Raw genomic sequence first — 17,529 nt, 5'->3', positions numbered from 1 at the left:
CACCCATCAAGCTGTATCTGTCCTGCCTGGGCGGTAAGCTCGTGAGTCAGGGCCGTCTCCCCTTCACCACTATGGCCCAGAGCCAAGCCTGGGGTTAGCTTAGCAAGGGTCAGCGGAGTGAAGGCTCTGACACTACAGATGAGGAGACAGGTACTACCGCCCCAGGTGGGGACACCACAGCACAGAAAGAGAAAGGAACACAGCTAGTAGGTCCCAAGGGGACCATGCTCTGCGTATAGGCTTTCATCTCACACCTCATTCACTGTAATTAAAATTATAAGCAAAAAAGACATCTCCAGCATTCTGGTCCCAGCTCAGAAACAATCTGGGGTAAGGCCGTGCCCGGGTGGGCTTCCCTGGTGGCTCAGATGTAAACAATCTGCCTGCCGAGCAGGAGACCAGGGTTCGATCCCTGGGTTGGGAAGATCCCCTGGAGAAGGGCATGGCTACCCACTCCCATATTCTTGCATAGAGAATTCCCTGGACAGAGGAGCCTGGTGGACTAAAATCCGTGGGGTAGAAAAAAGTCGGACACCGCTGAGTGACTACATAACAAGTGCTCAAACAGGGCACGAGAAAGACGACACAAGCTGGCAGGGGCCTAAGCAGCCCACAGTGGTCTCAGCCTGTGTGTGTGTGCGTCCATGTGCGTGTATGTGTTGGGAGGTGGGGAGGAATATGAGGTTTCGCCAAGGTCAGACATCTCCACCTCCTTGTGCAGAAAGAACCTAACACATGGGAAGGGGGTTCATGTTTGGGATCGCATGTACACCCGTGGTGGATTCATGTCAATGTATGGCAAAACCAATACAGTATTGTAAAGTAAAATAAAGTAAAAATAAAAATAAAATAAAAATAAAAAAAGAACCTAACACATAAGCCTAACGCCCTAACCATCGTGTCAGCATGGCCTACCCACCCTGAGGACTTCCACATGCTTCTGCGGCCCTCGATGTCAAGAAGAAAGCAGCCTGGTTGGAAGGAAGACCCACTCACAGACCACCAGGCTGGAAGGAACACCCACAAGTCAATGTCAGGGAATATGCGTGGCACCCATCAGAGCTGAGGGCAAAGAGATGGTTTCAAATTCCACAGACTCTTCCGGGAGAGAGGAAGCAGAGATCTGGGCACAAACAGTGGCCCCTTCACCCGAGCAGGAGGACTGATGCCCACTCTCTCCAGCAGGGCAACAGGCCCCTTGGCTCTACCAACCACAAGCCCAGCTCTGGTGTGCTGGGGACTCCGCTCACCCAAAACCGTGGGTGCCTAGATGGCCCGGGCCACCGCGAGCGATCTCCAAGGAATGGCTGCCAGCACACGTTTCCCGAGACAGGAACAGGCCACGCACAGGCATTGTCACTCGAGTTTCTCTGAGTTTGAGTTTGTTTACTAGCACTCAAGAATACCTCCCTCGGACCATTCTGCGGAGGAAGTGAGGAGGAGGCGGTGAGTAAATGCCCGGCAGTGGGGAGGAGAGAGAAGAGGACCACTGTGGTTGCCCGAGTGCTTTCTACAAAGCTCACCCTTCCCTGTTTCTGGTCCAGCCTCTGTAAACCCAGCACATCCCCAACGCTCACCCATTCCTCCACTAACAGACAGATATTCATATTGAATCCTCACGAGCTAGGAGGAACAAGCCTTTTTATAAAGCAGAGAGCAGAGGCTCTGAGAGATGGTCCCCGGTGTGACCGGGACAGCACTGCCCTTCCAGTGCTGACCTGAGCATCGCTCCACCACACCGGGATACCCCGAGGAACCACGGCACCTGGGAGGTGAAGGCAGCTGGCTTCCCAAGCCTCAGGGGTAAGGCTAGATGGGTGCCTCCCTCTTTGAATTAGTTTCTAATACAGATCTCGGAAACAAGCTGACCCAGGGACAGAAGACCCCACGGAAGACAGCAATTCCCGTGGCCTCTGCCCACCTTGGCCCTTACCCTTGAGAAGTAGCAAGTAGCTGAGGAGGGCTTCAGCTTGCTCTCTCAGACAGATGGAAAGACAGACAGCCTTAATTCCTCATCCAGGGAGACTCGGTGCTATGGCGAAGCCATCTCTGGGGGTGACCACGGGAACGACGATGATGAGATGGGGTGGGCTGAGGTGCCCGGGACACAGCAGCTGTCGGGAGCCGACCACGGCACCCGGATGTGGAGACTGACTGCTTTTCTCCGAGAGGTAGGCAGCGCAGCCCACACAGAAAAGCCACCTTTCAGCCGCTCGGACCTCTCACAAAGCCCAGATGCTTCCACAGCATCAGGCTGACGATACCTTCCGACACTCGGAGGCAGTTCATTCCTCTGCAGCCCCTCTCCAGCCCCCACACACTCATGTGAAAAAGGGACCAAGTAACACGCTTGTATTTCTGTAATTTAGCATTAAAGTTCTCTTGTCAGGATGAAGTGCAATATTTACCTACAAGTTTATTTTTTTTTTTGGCACAGAAGACTCAAAAGAACAAAGAAATCTGAAAACCAAAAGGGAAAAATCACTGCACATAAAATGGGGAAATGGCTTTTTTGGCTGAATTCTACAATGGTCAGACCTCTAGAAGTTTTGTTTTTAAGAAAAGTTGTTCTTTTCCTTCAAGGATAACCCCTTCATTTCCCTCTGGCCATTCACGTTAGCATGACCCACCCACCCTGAGGACGCCCATGGGCTTCCATGGTCCTCAATGCTAGGAAGAAAGCAGGTGAAATCTCCAATTTCTGTGAAACTGGACTTGCCCCTCAAGGACGTCAGGCACTAGACATGCCCAGAATGACTTTCTACAGCTTTGCCTCGAGTACCCTTCACACAGTAATAAAGCTGTGAGGCAGGAAGGGCAGAAATCCACTCAGTTTCAGACATGGACATGGAGCGGAGAAGGGCGAGGGCCTGGGTGGGGCTCTCCAGCCAGCGTGGCAAAGCCGACTCGTGTGATAGGTGTCCTGGGCCCAGACCCAACACCCTTTCCCATCCCTGCCCGCCTGTGGAGGCGGGAGGGAGAGCTGCAGTGGTCACTGCGTGCCCAGAGCAGGGCGTGTTCAGAAGTCCTGCGGGTGATGGCGCCCGTTGGGGAGTGTGGAGGGCTGTGGCGGGGGCAGGGGCAAGCAGGGCCCGGGTGGGCACAGCGTACCTGCAGTGGTGCGCTCGGTCAGGCTTGATGCTGCAGCACTTGGGGCACTTGTACACCACCTGCCCGGGCTTCAGCTGCAAACTCTCGATGAATTCCTTAGTGGCATTTCCTTTGGGGACTGCCCCCTGTAAGGAAGAGAGACATTGGGGTCAGGCTAGGGATGACCTCGGTTGTGACATACCACAGAGGCGGCCGTCATTCGAAAGTAGCAGCTCCACACACGGGGACAGGACATCTTCATGCCAACAACATGGGGATTCCGTTCAGAGTTATGCCAACACCGATGATAACAATTTACCTTGGGAAAATTACCCTAGGAAAAGTGAGTAATTGTCCACACCATACAGTTACATCGCTTCTGATGACCTTTTATTTCCATGCTACAAAAACTGTTTTCACTGAATGCATCCTCTCCTATGTACCAGTAAATATTTCACTGAGGATCTGACTTATTAACTACTATTTTGGCCTACATTAGATTTCCCAGGGACTGCTTCAGTTCTTGTGAATGTTCACTGGGGATTATCACATCAAACAGTCCAGTTCACCCAGGTCAAAATTCACAGCTCTGAATGTTACTGGGTTCTGTTTAAAATGGAATCAAGGGTTATTTTCTTTTTTACCAGGACTGTTGTCATGGACTGGTAATCTGTGTTTTCTCCTTATGAATCCACAAGCAACTGTGAACCACTGCCCTCAAATATTCAACATGCTCTCCACACCAAGATGGTGAAAAGCAGATGTGACCCAGAAAAATGATCAGCTCTGGGGTGGTGGGGAGGCTAGGGGTGGAATGGAGTAGGGTGAGGGTGGGGCATACAAAGGGGCTAACCTTTGTAGTTTTTTTTTTTTTTTAATTTACAAAGCTGAGAGGTGAACACACGAATGGTCATCATATTATCCTTGATACCCTTTTGACTGTCTCAAGTAGTTCATTATAATTTTTTCTAAAAGTTCAAAAGAGAAGTGAAAAAAAAAAAAAAAATCTGGTCTGCAGAATACAGATACCAGAAGAACAGACACCAGAAGAACTCATCACAGAAAATTTTAAAAGCAAACAAACTTTGGTAGGCAAGGATTACCTGGTACACATAAGGTTATTTAGGACATAGTTGGGCGGACTTCCCTGGTGGCTCATAGTAAAAGAATCCACCTGCAATTCAGGAGACCCAGGTTCAATCCCTGGGTCGGGAATAGCCCCTGCAGAAAGGAATGGCAACCCATTCCAGTATTCCTGCCTGGAGAATTCCATGGACAGAGGAGCCTGGTGGGCTACGGTCCACGGGGTCACAAAGAGTTGGACATGAATGCGCGACCAACAGGTGACGTCACATGCGCCGTGAAAGCACACCGTCATTGACACAGGAAACACCTATGGCAGACTGTTACGGGGAAAGTAGATCCTCAAACAGCACGCAGACTACAAGCCCACTGCGGTGAAGATCACACTTACACAGATACAGACGCACATGTGCCTCTCAAGGATTAATGGTTATCTCATGCAGTAAAATCGCAGTAATTTTTAATTAACTTATATTTCTTAAATATTCCAGTATGAACACGTGGCTTCTACAATAAGGAAAAAAAAAACTCATTTGAAAAACCAAGAAAAACAGATACTCAGGAAGGAGCTATCCAGAGCAGGAGTATGGGCAACTTTCCTGGATTTTGTAACCGAGGTGCTGTGATGTGTCTCATCCTGAGACAGCTGAGGGTCCCCATTAAGGCACCAGTGGAGCTTCAGGGTCTGGAAGTCTTCAGAGGCACCAGGACCACCCTGATGGACTTTGAAAGGGGCCTGGGAAGGGCACTGACCCAGGAAGAAGGGTTGCAGGAAAGTCCAGAGGACTGCATGTTAAATTCTCTTTAATGTAAAAAAGCAAGTGAGTTTGGGCAACCACGTGACCTTTCATGGATTCTGAAGCCAAAGAACCACATCTGGAAGTCACTGTTATCACGCGTACGAGGGAAAAGCACTAAGAACACCGTCTCCCCAAGGAGATGAGGCAATGGGGCGGGTTTCCTAAATGGAAATTGCTCTTGGTTTCTTCCCTAGGTCCCGTGTTTCAGGTCCCTGCCACCAGAATTTGCCATAAACCTCAGGAGACCCCTCTCCCCCTATAACGGCTACAAGAGCTTTACAACACCAAGGGCAACCGGGGCTGTCTTTTGGTATTCTCATTCCCACCTGCTATTCCAGACCCCAGCCAGAGACACTTCGATTCAAGACCACAGTCTTTTTCCCAAAAGTTTCCCCTCCATGAAACTCCCTCTTGCACACATCTGCTTGGAGGCACACTCCCATCCAGGCGAGACCCCACCCACCCAGGAAGCCCCCCTCGCAGAGCTAGAGACGAGCCGGACCAGTCCCTGAGCTGAGGGATCCGTCCTTCCTCCCTTTCTCTGTCCTTCTTTAAAACAAACAAACAAACAAAAAAAAAAACAGGCTCTCCTGGGCTCATCTCCACAGATTTCAGAATGTACTAGTTCATGGTAAGGAAGTTTGTTCCATTTGATTCCTGATAAGACGACACGGAGTTGGAAGGCCCACAGTAAGGAAGTTTGTTCCATTTGATTCCTGATAAGACGACACGGAGTTGGAAGGCCCACAGTAAGGAAGTTTGTTCCATTTGATTCCTGATAAGACGACACGGAGTTGGAAGGCCCGCTGAGACATTTCTGCCAGTGATTGCACGGTTGTTGCACTTGCATTAAGAGAAACACTCTCTACATCCACCCACCGCTTATATCTCACAGGGATGGCTCAAAGCTTCCACGTTATCGCACCCCGACAGAGCAAAACTTACTCATCTTTTCCTCATTTCCAAAGTAATACTTATTCAAAACTTTAAAAAATGCAGAGAGAAGAGAATTTTAAAACGGGGGAAGCCCACCCCTCTGACTCTGTCATCCAAAGATTAGTACTATTAACACTTTCGAGTACAGTCTTCCAGTCTTTTCTCCTTGTACACAGTAAGCTGCGTGTGCTAAGTCGCTTCGGTCATGTCTGACTCTGCCACCCCATGGATGGTAGCCTACCAGGCTCCTCTGTTTCATGGGATGTCATAGGCAAGAATACTGGAGTGGGTTGCTCTAGCCTCCTCCAGGGGATCTTTCCAACCCAAGGATCGAACCCGTGTCTCTTACGCCTCCTGCATTGGCAGGTGGGTTCTTTACTACTCGTGCCACCTGGGAAGCCCACATAGTAAGCTACAAACACTTTTTAAAAAATCTATACACCCATAAAAAATGCTCATAAGCTTCTAAAACCGATTTCACCCTGCAGTGGAATCCATTTGAATCTGGGGGCAGGAGGCATGATATGCCTCCATCATCCATTCCCTTCAGTGGCTAGCCCAAACTTCCAGTACCTTTCTCGACCCCTACTCACTTCCCTGTCCATGTCAGAGGAAACTGAGGCTGCTGAAGTAACCCCCTCCAGACTCCTCCTCTCCCTACCCCGATCCCTGGACACCCAGGGGCTCATCCGTCTACCTCGGAGCTTTCCCTTCTCTGAGCTTAGAGGAGACTCCAGGCTTTCCCTGTCACAGCTAAGGTTCTCCGAGGTTGTGTGCGCTCTGCTCACCCTGACTCCGTTTCACGCTCTCTGGCCCCTACTGCCTCCGTAACAGGGAACCACCCTCATCAGGTTGATGAGAACTCCCTGTGGCCAAGTCCAAACGCCAGTCCTCCGCCCTCTCTTACTGGTCCCTCGCCTGTCACCCTCCTGTGGCTGCTCCACGCCCTCGGGGTCTCCGCCCAACCTGGACCTGGGTGTTTCTCGGGGCTCCACCAGCTGCCCTCATCCCCGTTCATCCTGCACTCCCCAGACAACCTTCCCCCGCCACCAGCTCCAACTCAGACTTCTTTTGCAGCTGAACGTGTTTCTACCTGGTTGTTCAAAAGCATTCAGACAAAATAATCCAACCCCTTCCCCTCCTCCCAATTCAACCTGCTAGAACTGACCCCACCCCTTGCTCCCCAAACTCTCCTTCCTATTCTCTCCCCACCGCCCCAGCCCATGGGACACCCATCTGCCTGGTCACTGGGGGTAGACGCCCACTAGTCATCTTCAATTCTTCTAACCCTCCACCTCACACTCCCACCTACTCCACTGAGTTAACGTGCTCCCGTATTATGCCCCGACTCCAATATCCTCCCCTCCACGCCATGCTCATGGCCTTAGTTGAGCCCCATCACCGTGCGTCCCAGATACTAGAGTCCCCAGGTCTGCCTGCCTCCAGGCTCTCCCTTGCATCTGGCAGCCTCACCTCTATGCCTCCCCCTAACTGTTTTCCAGAGTCAACTTTCTAAAATGTGAATCTGATCATGTTATTCCCTTTGCCTAAAAAAAGCCTTCCCTGGCTCCCCAGAGCCCTCACGTGGTACAGAGCCCAAGCTCCTGGGTGGCGCCCAGGTAAGGTCACTGAGACGCAGCCCTGAACCACGCCTTCAGTGTCCTCTCTCTCCTGAGAGCCCCACCCCCCGGACACCGGAGCTCTGTGTTCTGCAAGTCTCCCTCCTGTGCCCTCAGGGACCCACACCGGCACCTCCCCTCCGGTCTCAGGCTCGTCCCCGCCTCCTGCTGTGCGTCAGATGCTCAGGCATGTCCGACTCTTTGCGACCCCATGGACTACAGCCCACCAGGCTGCTCTGTCCATGGAACCCTCCAAGCAAGAACACGAGTGGACTGCCATTTCCTTTCCAGGGGATCTTCCGGATTCAGGGGTCAAACCTGTGTCTCCTGATTTGGCAGACAAGATTCGTTACCACCTGAGCCACAAGGGAAGCCCTGGGCCTGCAACAAGCCTGGACCACATCCTCTGCCTTCTAATGGCCCCAGGCTACGCCCGAGACAGAGCCATCACTTGGCCTTTGTGCTACCACAGTTTCTCTTCGTCTCATAACACCTATCATTTAACTATGCACTGATCTCGTCTACAGGACTGTAAATTCCTGGAGGACAGAGACGATGTCTGTAATCTGCAGCCCAGTGAATTGCCCAGGGCCTAGCAGGAAGCGAGTCTTCAATAAATCCAAGCCGGGTTAATAGTGATGGCCTAACAGACATTTATTGATTGCTTCTATGCCAGGCACACTTCCAAGGGCTCCTTCACTGCACACTGTCAATTAATTCTGACAATAAACCTATGAGAGAGAGTATGCTAGTCCTCATATTATAGGTGAGGTAACTAAGGCAGAAAAGTTAAGCAAGTTTGTGAGATCGCATGACCAGTAAGTGGCAGAGGCAGGATTCAGACCCACGTCCAGAATCTAAAGGGAATCAGCCCTGAACAGTCACTGGAAGGACTGACGCTGAAGCTGAGGCTCCAATACATTGGGGACCTGATGTGAAGAACTGACTCATTGGAAAAGACCCTGATGCTGGGAAAGACTGAGGGCAGGAAGAGAAGGGGGCGACAGAAGATGAGATTGGTATCACACTCAATGGACATGAGTTTGAGCAAACTCTGGGAGATCGTGAAGGATAGGGATGCCTGGCGTGCTGCAGTCCACGGAGTTGTAGAGAGTTGGACACAACTGAGCGACTGAACAACAGCAATCGAAGGGCAACTCATGTATCTAGTAGATATTTCTGTTAACTGATCGAAGAGACTTTTGAATTGCCTTGATCCCATAACACCATTCCCCTGCTAAGAAGTGTCTCACTGCACGAACATTAAGACTGAAACAGACCCCAGAGGATAAGGCCTCCTTTAATTAGTATCCAGGATAATATGATGATATAAAAAGGACACACTTGGAACGCGGAAGGGACAGGTTACCAAGAGGCACCAACCATTCCATTTCAGGCAACAAGTACAGAGACTTGCTTATACCGTCTCAGGGGCCACGGGATCACAACCCCTGCACACTGGCTGGTCTGGGCAGGAGCTCTGCCCCTACCAGGAACAGGTGACCGGCCCCGGCCTGCACCACAAGGCCGCCTGTCTCCTCTGCAGAAAGGCAAGGGGTGGGCAACCCCCAAGTTCGTCACCCTCTTCTCTCTGGAGCTAGAGACATTTTCCAGCTGGGGTTGATGGATTACTCACTGGCAGGTATGAGAAGCTGCCAGGCACGAGGGAGAATGTAGCACCCTCCTCAAGTGATCCCTGAGCAAACCCCTGACCCACCCAGGGGAAGTGCCAGTGCCTGGGGGCCAAGTGTGCAAGGCCCTTCTTTGGCTGCGTCCAGCACTCAGTGCCCACACACACCTCATGGCACTCGGGGCGGCCCCGTGCTGCTCGCCCTGTGTTTCCACGGGCCTGACATCATTCTGCCAAGGGACGAGCCTGAGCAGACACTCACTAAGCTCTCTGAGAGAGACTCCAGGAGGGACGAGCAACTGCACGCTGCAGTGAGGTCCATTATTCCAGTTTCGGCAGCTGAAACTCCAGTTGCAGGCCTGCGGTGGTCTCAGATAGTTACGTGAGGCCTGTCTATAACCGGGTGTTTACAGGGTGGGGTTCAAAGGCAGGGAGGGGCACCGGCCGGCAGGCAGATGATTTTCCTTTCCCTTCACGATGTGGTTAAACTGAACTGATTTCTAGCCCTCTTGTTCTCTAATCTCAGCTTTGAGGTAATAAACAATTAGGTCCAAAGAATGGAGGTGCCGTGGGGCGGGGGTCGGGGGGAGCAACTGATCCTAAGGTTGCCACAACTGCTGCGATCATGTAGTATACCTAGCTTCGGGCTTCCAGAAGACAGGACAGAAAGAAACCAACTCTCAGCTTTAAGCATCTGCAGGGAGACAGACACTGTCCCAGACCTGCAGTTGTTATTTTGGGGGCTGCACTGGATCTTTGTTGCTGTGTATGGGCTTTCTCTAACTGCGGCGAGTAGGGGCTCCTCTTTGTTGTGGTGTGGGGGCTTCTCATTGCAGTGTGTGTGTGCGTCTGCGCTAAGTCACTTCAGTCGTGTCTGACTCTGTGCGACCCTGTGGACTGTGGCCCGCCAGGCTCCTCTGTCCAGGGGATTCTCCAGGCAACAAAACTGGAGTGGGGGGTTGCCATGCGCTTCTCTTGGGAACCTTCCCAACCCAGGGATCGAACCCGCATCTCTTCCTCAGCCTGGCCGCTGGCAGTCAGATGCAGGAAGAGAACGAGCCTCACTGGCCTGTTGCTCGGCTTCCAACCCCAAACGCGTGAGAGCCGTCTCCTGCGCTGGCAGGTGGGTTCTTTATCACTAGGGCCACCCTGGAAGCCCTCTCCTTGCAGCGGCTTCTCTTACTGCGGCGCACAGGCTCTGTGGCGTGCAGGCTCAGCAGCTGCGGTGCCCGGGCTCAGCTGCCTCGAGGCGTGTGGGGGGGCTTCTCCAAGCAGGGATCGAACCCATGTCCCTGGCGCTGGCAGGCAGATTCTTCACCCCTGGACCCCCAGGGGAGCCACCCAGAGCTACATTTGAAATGGAGTCCTTCAGGATTCCTGAGGATTTCAGCATTCCCAGGATGAGTACTTATAACAGGAAAAGGACAGGTGGTGAAATCGGGATGGGGCAGGGAGAGAGAAGGAGCCGAGGTAAGAGCTGGAGTCCGGGCTGTCTTCAAGGGGTGGCCTCCTCCGGGCCAGCGGTGCTTCTCTGAGGACATCGCTCAAACACCAGTCTGCCGTGCGCCCCACACCCCGCCCCCCCAGGCAGCACCCTCTCACCCCGCTGCTCAAAGGGGAGCTCCACATCCGGGTCCGTCCTTCCTTCCCTTTTCTGTTCAAGCTCTCTGTGGACCTGTTTACAACTACGTTGGAGTAAGTGACTGCTACATGGTCCAGAAAGCTGCAGTGGTTGCGACCTGTTCTGATGCTACATTTGGAATAGGAACATCAGAGCTCAAAGTAGTACCAGCAACTGCAGGAGACTATAGGAGGGGTTTTTGTTTTGTTTTGTTTTCTTTTACCAGTAATACTAACAAACCAAAATGATACACAATGCATACGTTGTTATACACTGTTTACCCCTTAGGACACAAGTTTTTCTGACCAATATACATTATGTATACATTATGATACATTCTTTATAACCTCTGGGCATAAACTTTTCTGAAAAATTATACACAGCATGAACTGACCTACAAAACATTACAGCCCTATAGGAAACTCCTTAGAATCCTGAAGCGATGTCTTTCTAAAACCAGACCCTGCCTGCAGTGTTAATAAGGAGCCCCTAGTGTCTGCCTTCAGGGTGAGATCTGGGCTTCCAGCCTCCGCCCCTTGGAACCTGGCGTGCGGGTGTCCCGGGGCTCTGCAGCCCACCTGTCTCTCTTTTGCATGAGGTGTCACCCGCTGGGACTGGGGACAGGCAGGAGGCAGCATGCGGAGCCTGAGACGGGGCAGGTCGGCAGGACGTGCTCTGAGCTGCTCCCCTTACTGCTGTGGGTATTTATTTGACAGAGGCTTTATTACTTGTTTGCCCAGTTTTCTTTGGGGCCAACAGCAAGACAAACCTCTGAGCAGCTGGCTGGTATCTGGGATATGACAACTCCGGCTCTCACACATTTGGGGTTGGAAGCCAAGCAACAGGCCCTTGAGGCTCATTCTCTCCTGCATCTGACTGCCAGGGGCCAGACTGAGGAAGACCCTGGAGGGGGCACCATGGAGGGGTTAAAGAACATATGCATGTGAGGGTAGCAGGAATGCCAGGGTGGAAGCCTCCTCTCCCTCCCGCCTGACATCCAACGCCCTCTATTCATAGAAACCAGTAACCTCCCTCCACACTCTAGGCTCTGACCCCCAATCCCCACCAGCCCCAGACCTGGCTACCTACTGCCCACCTGGTGCCCCTGCTTACATGTAATAGACCTGCAGTTTGGCCAGAACAGAAGCCTTGATTTCTCCTCCAAAATCTGATCTCCCCAGGCTCTCCTGTCCAACAAGCGGCGCCAGCAGACCTCCCAGCTGCTCCCGCCAAGACTCTGGAAGGCACCCTCCCTGATCCCTCACGCCTTCTGCCTGCCACTCTGGCGGTTCTCAGATCTGGCTGAATAGGAGGGACACCTGGGAGCTTTAAAGCACCTCAATCCCAGGGCCCCACCTCAGACCAATCAGAGTGGAATCTCTGGGGGCAGGCACATGGCATCAGTACTTTTCAAAAGCTGCCCAAGGGGATTCTAACGTGCGGGCAAACCCGAGCATTGATGGTTTCAAACATATTCGGAGTCCAGCAGCTTCTCCTCCCCTGACCTCACCGCTTCCACCTTGGTCTGAGCCGCCACCATGTCCAGCCTGGCCCACTGCCGCAGCTCTCACCTTCCTGCTTCTCCTGGCTCCACCTCAGTCCCCCCCATCGCAAGCCAGGCAGTACCCTTTTCAAAACCAGGTCACATCATGCCTCTCAGATGGCTTCTCACTGAATTGACGAGAAAGACCAAGGTTCTCACGAGGCCACAGGCCCTACCCGGCCGGGCTTCCGCAGCCCGCCCGCCCCCCCCCCGCCCCCCCCGCCCCCCCCCCCCCCCGCCTCTTCCAGCCCCTCTCACCCCCACTCACCACGCTCTGGTCAGCCTGGTGTGAGTCCTGTTTCTCAAACATGCCGACCACGCTCCTGTCTCTGGGCCTCTGTATCTGTCCTCTGTCTGCAGGGGGCTGCCTCTGAGCACTGCTTCTTATCTCTCAGGCCTCAGGGGTCCTTCTCAGATCAGCTTCCTCCAAACGGTCTGGCTTCGCTCCAGAAAGTCACCCACCAGAGCCCCTGGATCTTTAAAAGCCCCTTTCGCTCCCTGGAACTGCCTTGTTCCTTCTCTTGTTCTTCACTGCCCGACGCCCTAGGCCGGGAGCTGGGCAGGAGGGCAGGGATCGCGGTGCGCCTTGCTCACAGCTGAACTGGCTGCTCAGGACCCTGAATATGGTAGGCACCCGATATACACCAGCATTCATTTGACCCCAGTCCGCAGCGCCCGCTCACTGCTGCCGGGGTGATCCTTGCACAGCGACAACCTGATCTCATCACTCCTGCGTTTAAAATCCTCAGTGCCTCTTGACGGCCCCCATTATCCCACTCCTACCCCACTTCTTTGGCACTCTGGCCACGTGACCAACCCAAGTCCATCCTCCTGGGTTCTCTTCACTCCAGACGACCACACCCCAACACTCGTGTGTCTCTCTGCACGCCGCTCCCTGTGCCTGGAACACTCACAGTGTCTTCCTGCCCGCCCCCCCCCCCACCTTCCCTGCCCCTGTCCACTGTTCTGATCAGAGCTGGCCTGGGCGGCACCTCCTCCAGGCAGCCCCCCCTTCCTAGGCTGGTGATTTCTTTCACACCTACTCGTGCTTCCTTTGCCGCAGCCTTCATCACACAGGGTGGACCTCGCCTGCCAGGGCACCGTGAGGGAAGAAAGCCTGCCTGGGGCCCAGCAGACACCAGAATTATAAGCTGAGACAAATAATGTCTTTCAGCCTTGCAAGGGCACCGGAAAATCTTGTGAAAGAGCCCGTAAGTTGCTTCCAGCATGCTGCTGGGAAAATCGTTCGTACCCTTGTGTTTGGGGCACTCATAACCTTATACTTTGTTTCCTTCAGGTGACAAGTGTTCCAAGGATCCCACGAGCAGCGCTAACACCGGGTCACCAGGCCCCTGCCTGCCAGCGTGTGCCATCTCCACAGGCGCATGTGTGAGCAGAGGTGCCATCTGGGCTGGGCACTGACTTGTGATCGAGCCGGGCAAACAGCTTTCCCCAGGGACAGATTAATGATCCAGCCCCCCAACCCCGACCACCACCCCCCACCCCAAACCAGCAGGAAGTGGAGCTCTTTGAGAAGTGAACTAGTTCAGGACCCAGCATTTTGACCGTGCCTTCCCCAGGACTCAGAGAATCGAGGTCTGTGTGGACGGGGCCACTGCCATTCAGAGAGCTTTCTCTTTCCTAATTTAAACACACCGGTCCCTCATACTGAGACAATTAAGCCACAGGAGGTCTTTATCAAATAACGCACTCTCTTGCTTTTCCCATACACAGTAATGAGCAGGAACGGAGGATTTAATACCAGGGTAGGCGACACTCAATAGCCACTTGCACAGCTTGGTATATTTAGCTAAGTCCTTGGCCAGAAAACCGTGGCTTTGCCCACAGATATGTACTGAGAGATGCCTGCCACGGCCTGAAACCGGCCTATCCAGCTTTTCAGGAAAAGACGAGTCTCGTCCAAGCGAGGTAAAGGTCACTGCCATGCAGGTTTCTGGGCCTGGGTAGGGCTTTAATTTCATCTCCACCTAGCGCCAGTCCTGTCTTCACTAGGACCCCCCAACCCCACCCAAGGGGCAGCGCGCTTTCTGCTCGGATCATGCGGCCCCAGCCTCGTGGGGCCCTCACCGTGCCTTTCTAACCAGAGGCTGGGCTTGCCCTGGCCAGACCCCTCCCATGGAAGGCTCCATTCAAGCAGACACCCACGTATAGACAGTATTGTTCAACCAACCCAGACACACCGCGGCACAGACAGGGTCCCCTTGCAGGGGCCCGCGTCCAGTTTCCCACCCCCGGGGGGAAGAGAACAGGCCCTCCTATTCTCCGCATCCCCAAGGTCAGGGAGCACATGCAGGCTGCGGCCATGCCCGGGCCAGAGGAGGAGAGTGCGGGCTGGTGAAAACGAGCCCAGACATACTCACGGGGTCCGTCAGCATGGCCCGGCAGTGGGAAGCCAGGGCCAGGAAGGCCAGCAGGTTGAACACGAGCCCGTTGATGACGCTGTACACGTAGTCCCGGGACGGGATCAGCATGACGAAGAGGACCACGAACTCCGCGTAGAGGACCAGGAACCAGGTGACGATGGCACAGGCGATGCCGCAGCCGTCGCGGATGAACCACATGGCTCCCGCGGGACGGGGGTGGGGAGGCGGGATGCACTTCTCCGGCTGGAGGTACTGCGGCTTCCGCTCAATGTCTCGGAAGTGGTGGGCGGGGATAAGCATCATAAACTATTCTGTCCATACTGGCATCTGGAAGAGAGAGGGAAGGATCCAGAGATGGTGGCGTGGTCTGGTCGTCTGGGAGGCTTGATGAAGCTACCTTTCCCAAGGGAGCCGTGAGGATCTGGGTGTGAACTTCTAATCGGAAAGCTGCCTACACCTTCTGTTCGTTTCCAACGTTGAGCTCTCGTCCCTACTCCTGAGAGCTAAGTTAACCTCTGTGAGACAGGGCCGCCTTGCCCAAAGCCTTCACGTGACAGATAACGAAAGGCGGGGGAGCTTGAAAAGGGCAAATGCCGAGCTTCCCTGGTGGTCCAGTGGTAAAGAATCCACCTGCTGGTGCGGGAGACGCGGGTTTGATCCCTCGTCTGGGAAGATCCCACATGCTGCGGAGCGACTAAGCCTGTGGACCGCAGCTGCTGAGCCTACACTCCGGAGCCCAGGAGCCCCAGCCTCGGAAACCCGTGTACCTTAAAGACTGCGCTCTGCGACGAGAAGCCAGCAGTGAGACGCCTGGGTCCGGCAACTAGAGAGTAGCCCCAGCGCGCCACAACTAGCGAGAGCCCACGCAACAACAGAGAACCGGCACGGCCAAAAGTAAATTTAAAAAAAAAAAAAGGCAAACACTTCACCCAAGGTCAGCCAGAGCAGCAGGCACACACACAGAACACCAGATGGGAGGCAGGACTAATAGACATATTCAAATTTTGACCTACAAGACCAGGGGTGGGGGAAGAACTCTTCATCAGTTACACTGCTGCCTCCATACTGCGGACCCACCCAAGACTCATGCTGAGGCTCTTTGGGTTTGAGTATGAGGACAGAAGGCCTAGGGTTAAGCTGCTCTAATTTTCTGTAGTGCATTAGCCAGTAATAAAGGCACAACACTCAGCAGCATGGGGAATGTTCTAGAAACAAGCCAAGCTTGTTTTAGCCCTCTGGCCAAAATGGTTAATTTTCCATGGATAAGAGACTCTGAGTTAGGCTCTACCTGTGGTGACAAAGCAAAGTGTAGGAATGTTGGCCAGCGAGCCCAGAGGTGTTTCCCCACCACCTGGCTGTGGGGCTGGGTGAGTTCTGGTCTCCCGACCTAGGACAAGACCTATACCCCAGCCCCAGGGCCCTCCTCAGGACAGGGTAGGTGTGAAGGTCGAGGGAGCTATGGACGCTATGGGTGTCTATGCACACATCACAGACGGTGTACACGTCCTCTCTCTAGGAAAGACGTCCATTCCTCCAGAAGCATGTGCTGAGCAAGGTGCCCACTCTCTCAAGGCTCCAGCCGAGTCTCTGGAGACAGCCGTGAAATCACTAAGGCTCGATTATGGAAGTCTATCTGTCCACGGTGTGCGCTGCAAGACAGCAAGTCCAGAATCCCCTCCTCCGGCTCTTTCTCTTACACTCTGTGGCCTGTCGCTTCACCCACCAGGTTTCTCAGAAACCGTGGTGGCCTCCAGTTCTCTGCCAGACATAGGAGCCGAGGACCACCCCGGAACACAGTCTCTGAGGCAGGCAGGCAGGCGACACCTCAGTTTGTAGGGAACTTGAGTCCCTTCACCGCAGAGGAAATCCCTCAACAGCGGCGCTGGCTGTGTCTGCTTTCCTGACGGACAAGAGTGAGCTCGCAACGGCTTCTCCTCGCCCTTTGCCCAATTTTCCTCCTTCCTCGACTGCCCTCACCCCCAGCAAAGAAAGAGGATCTGAACTGAATACAGTACAGTCATGAAAAGTAAGGACGTGTCCAGAAAGCTGAGAGGGGAGAACAGTAACTATGAGTCAACGGACAGACATCCCAGCGCCAAAAGTTGCACAGACTAATACTGAAAGAATAAGGCCAGGGCCTCCCCTCCCAGGCTGGCAGGGAATTAATGGCTGAAAGGCAGGTAATGTGGATTGTGTGCATTTCCAAAGGAACACTGAAAAAAAAAATTAAAAAAAAAAAAAAGGAACATTGACTCAACAAATATTCAGAGTGACTATCACATTCACCCAGAATTTTCCAATAATGCAGCCTTGTGCTCTTCACAAGAGAGTGACAATCAGTGTTGCCAGAGATGACTTCGAGGCATTAGAAGATGCAGGGATACCGTCTGCGGCACCGAAGAGAAGGGCAGCAGGAGATTGAGAACCGGGGCTATCAGGGAGCTGACCCACGGCAGGGAGATTCTAAACTTCCAGACTGTGCACAACCCGAACCCAACAAACGAAAAGCTGAAATTTCATTATGATTCAAGAGCTGATCAAGGCTCACCATCTTGACAACGTCCAAATGCAAGCGTTCTCCTGGTTTTTCCTGTTGCCATGCTGATTTGTATGCATATCACCCAGGCCCCAACGATTGCTGTCTAAGCTCTAAATCAGTAGGGTTTTATTGGATCACTGCCACACTATTTGATTACACATATTATAGGGTCTATGTCTGTTCTGCATTATAATGGCAAGGCTGAGTAGCTGTGATGGAAAGACTCATTAGCTTCAAGTATTTACTCTGGCTCTTTACAGAAATTTGCTGGTTCTGGGATAGTT

The 17,529-nt window shown here is 53.2% G+C and overlaps 1 protein-coding gene across 5 annotated transcripts in view; it reads right to left on the bottom strand.

Annotated features, from left to right (window-relative positions):
* ZDHHC3 (zinc finger DHHC-type containing 3) overlaps positions 1-17,529 on the bottom strand; it is a 60,683-nt gene that overhangs the window by 24,603 nt on the left and 18,551 nt on the right. For all 5 annotated transcript variants that reach the window (XM_018067003.1, XM_018067002.1, XM_018067004.1 and 2 more), the window contains exons 2-3: positions 14,704-15,033; positions 3,112-3,236 (exon numbers count right to left, since the gene is read on the bottom strand). In XM_018067003.1, coding sequence (XP_017922492.1) covers positions 3,112-3,236; positions 14,704-15,009 — 431 coding nt within the window. In that variant the 5' untranslated portion in view covers positions 15,010-15,033. The remainder of the gene's footprint in view (positions 1-3,111; positions 3,237-14,703; positions 15,034-17,529) is intronic.

This window comes from Capra hircus, chromosome 22, assembly GCF_001704415.2.
Source record: "Capra hircus breed San Clemente chromosome 22, ASM170441v1, whole genome shotgun sequence".
NCBI classification, from domain to species: domain Eukaryota; kingdom Metazoa; phylum Chordata; class Mammalia; order Artiodactyla; family Bovidae; genus Capra; species Capra hircus.
Note: the sequence above shows the minus strand (reverse complement) of the source record. Positions and strands in the feature narration are given on the sequence as shown.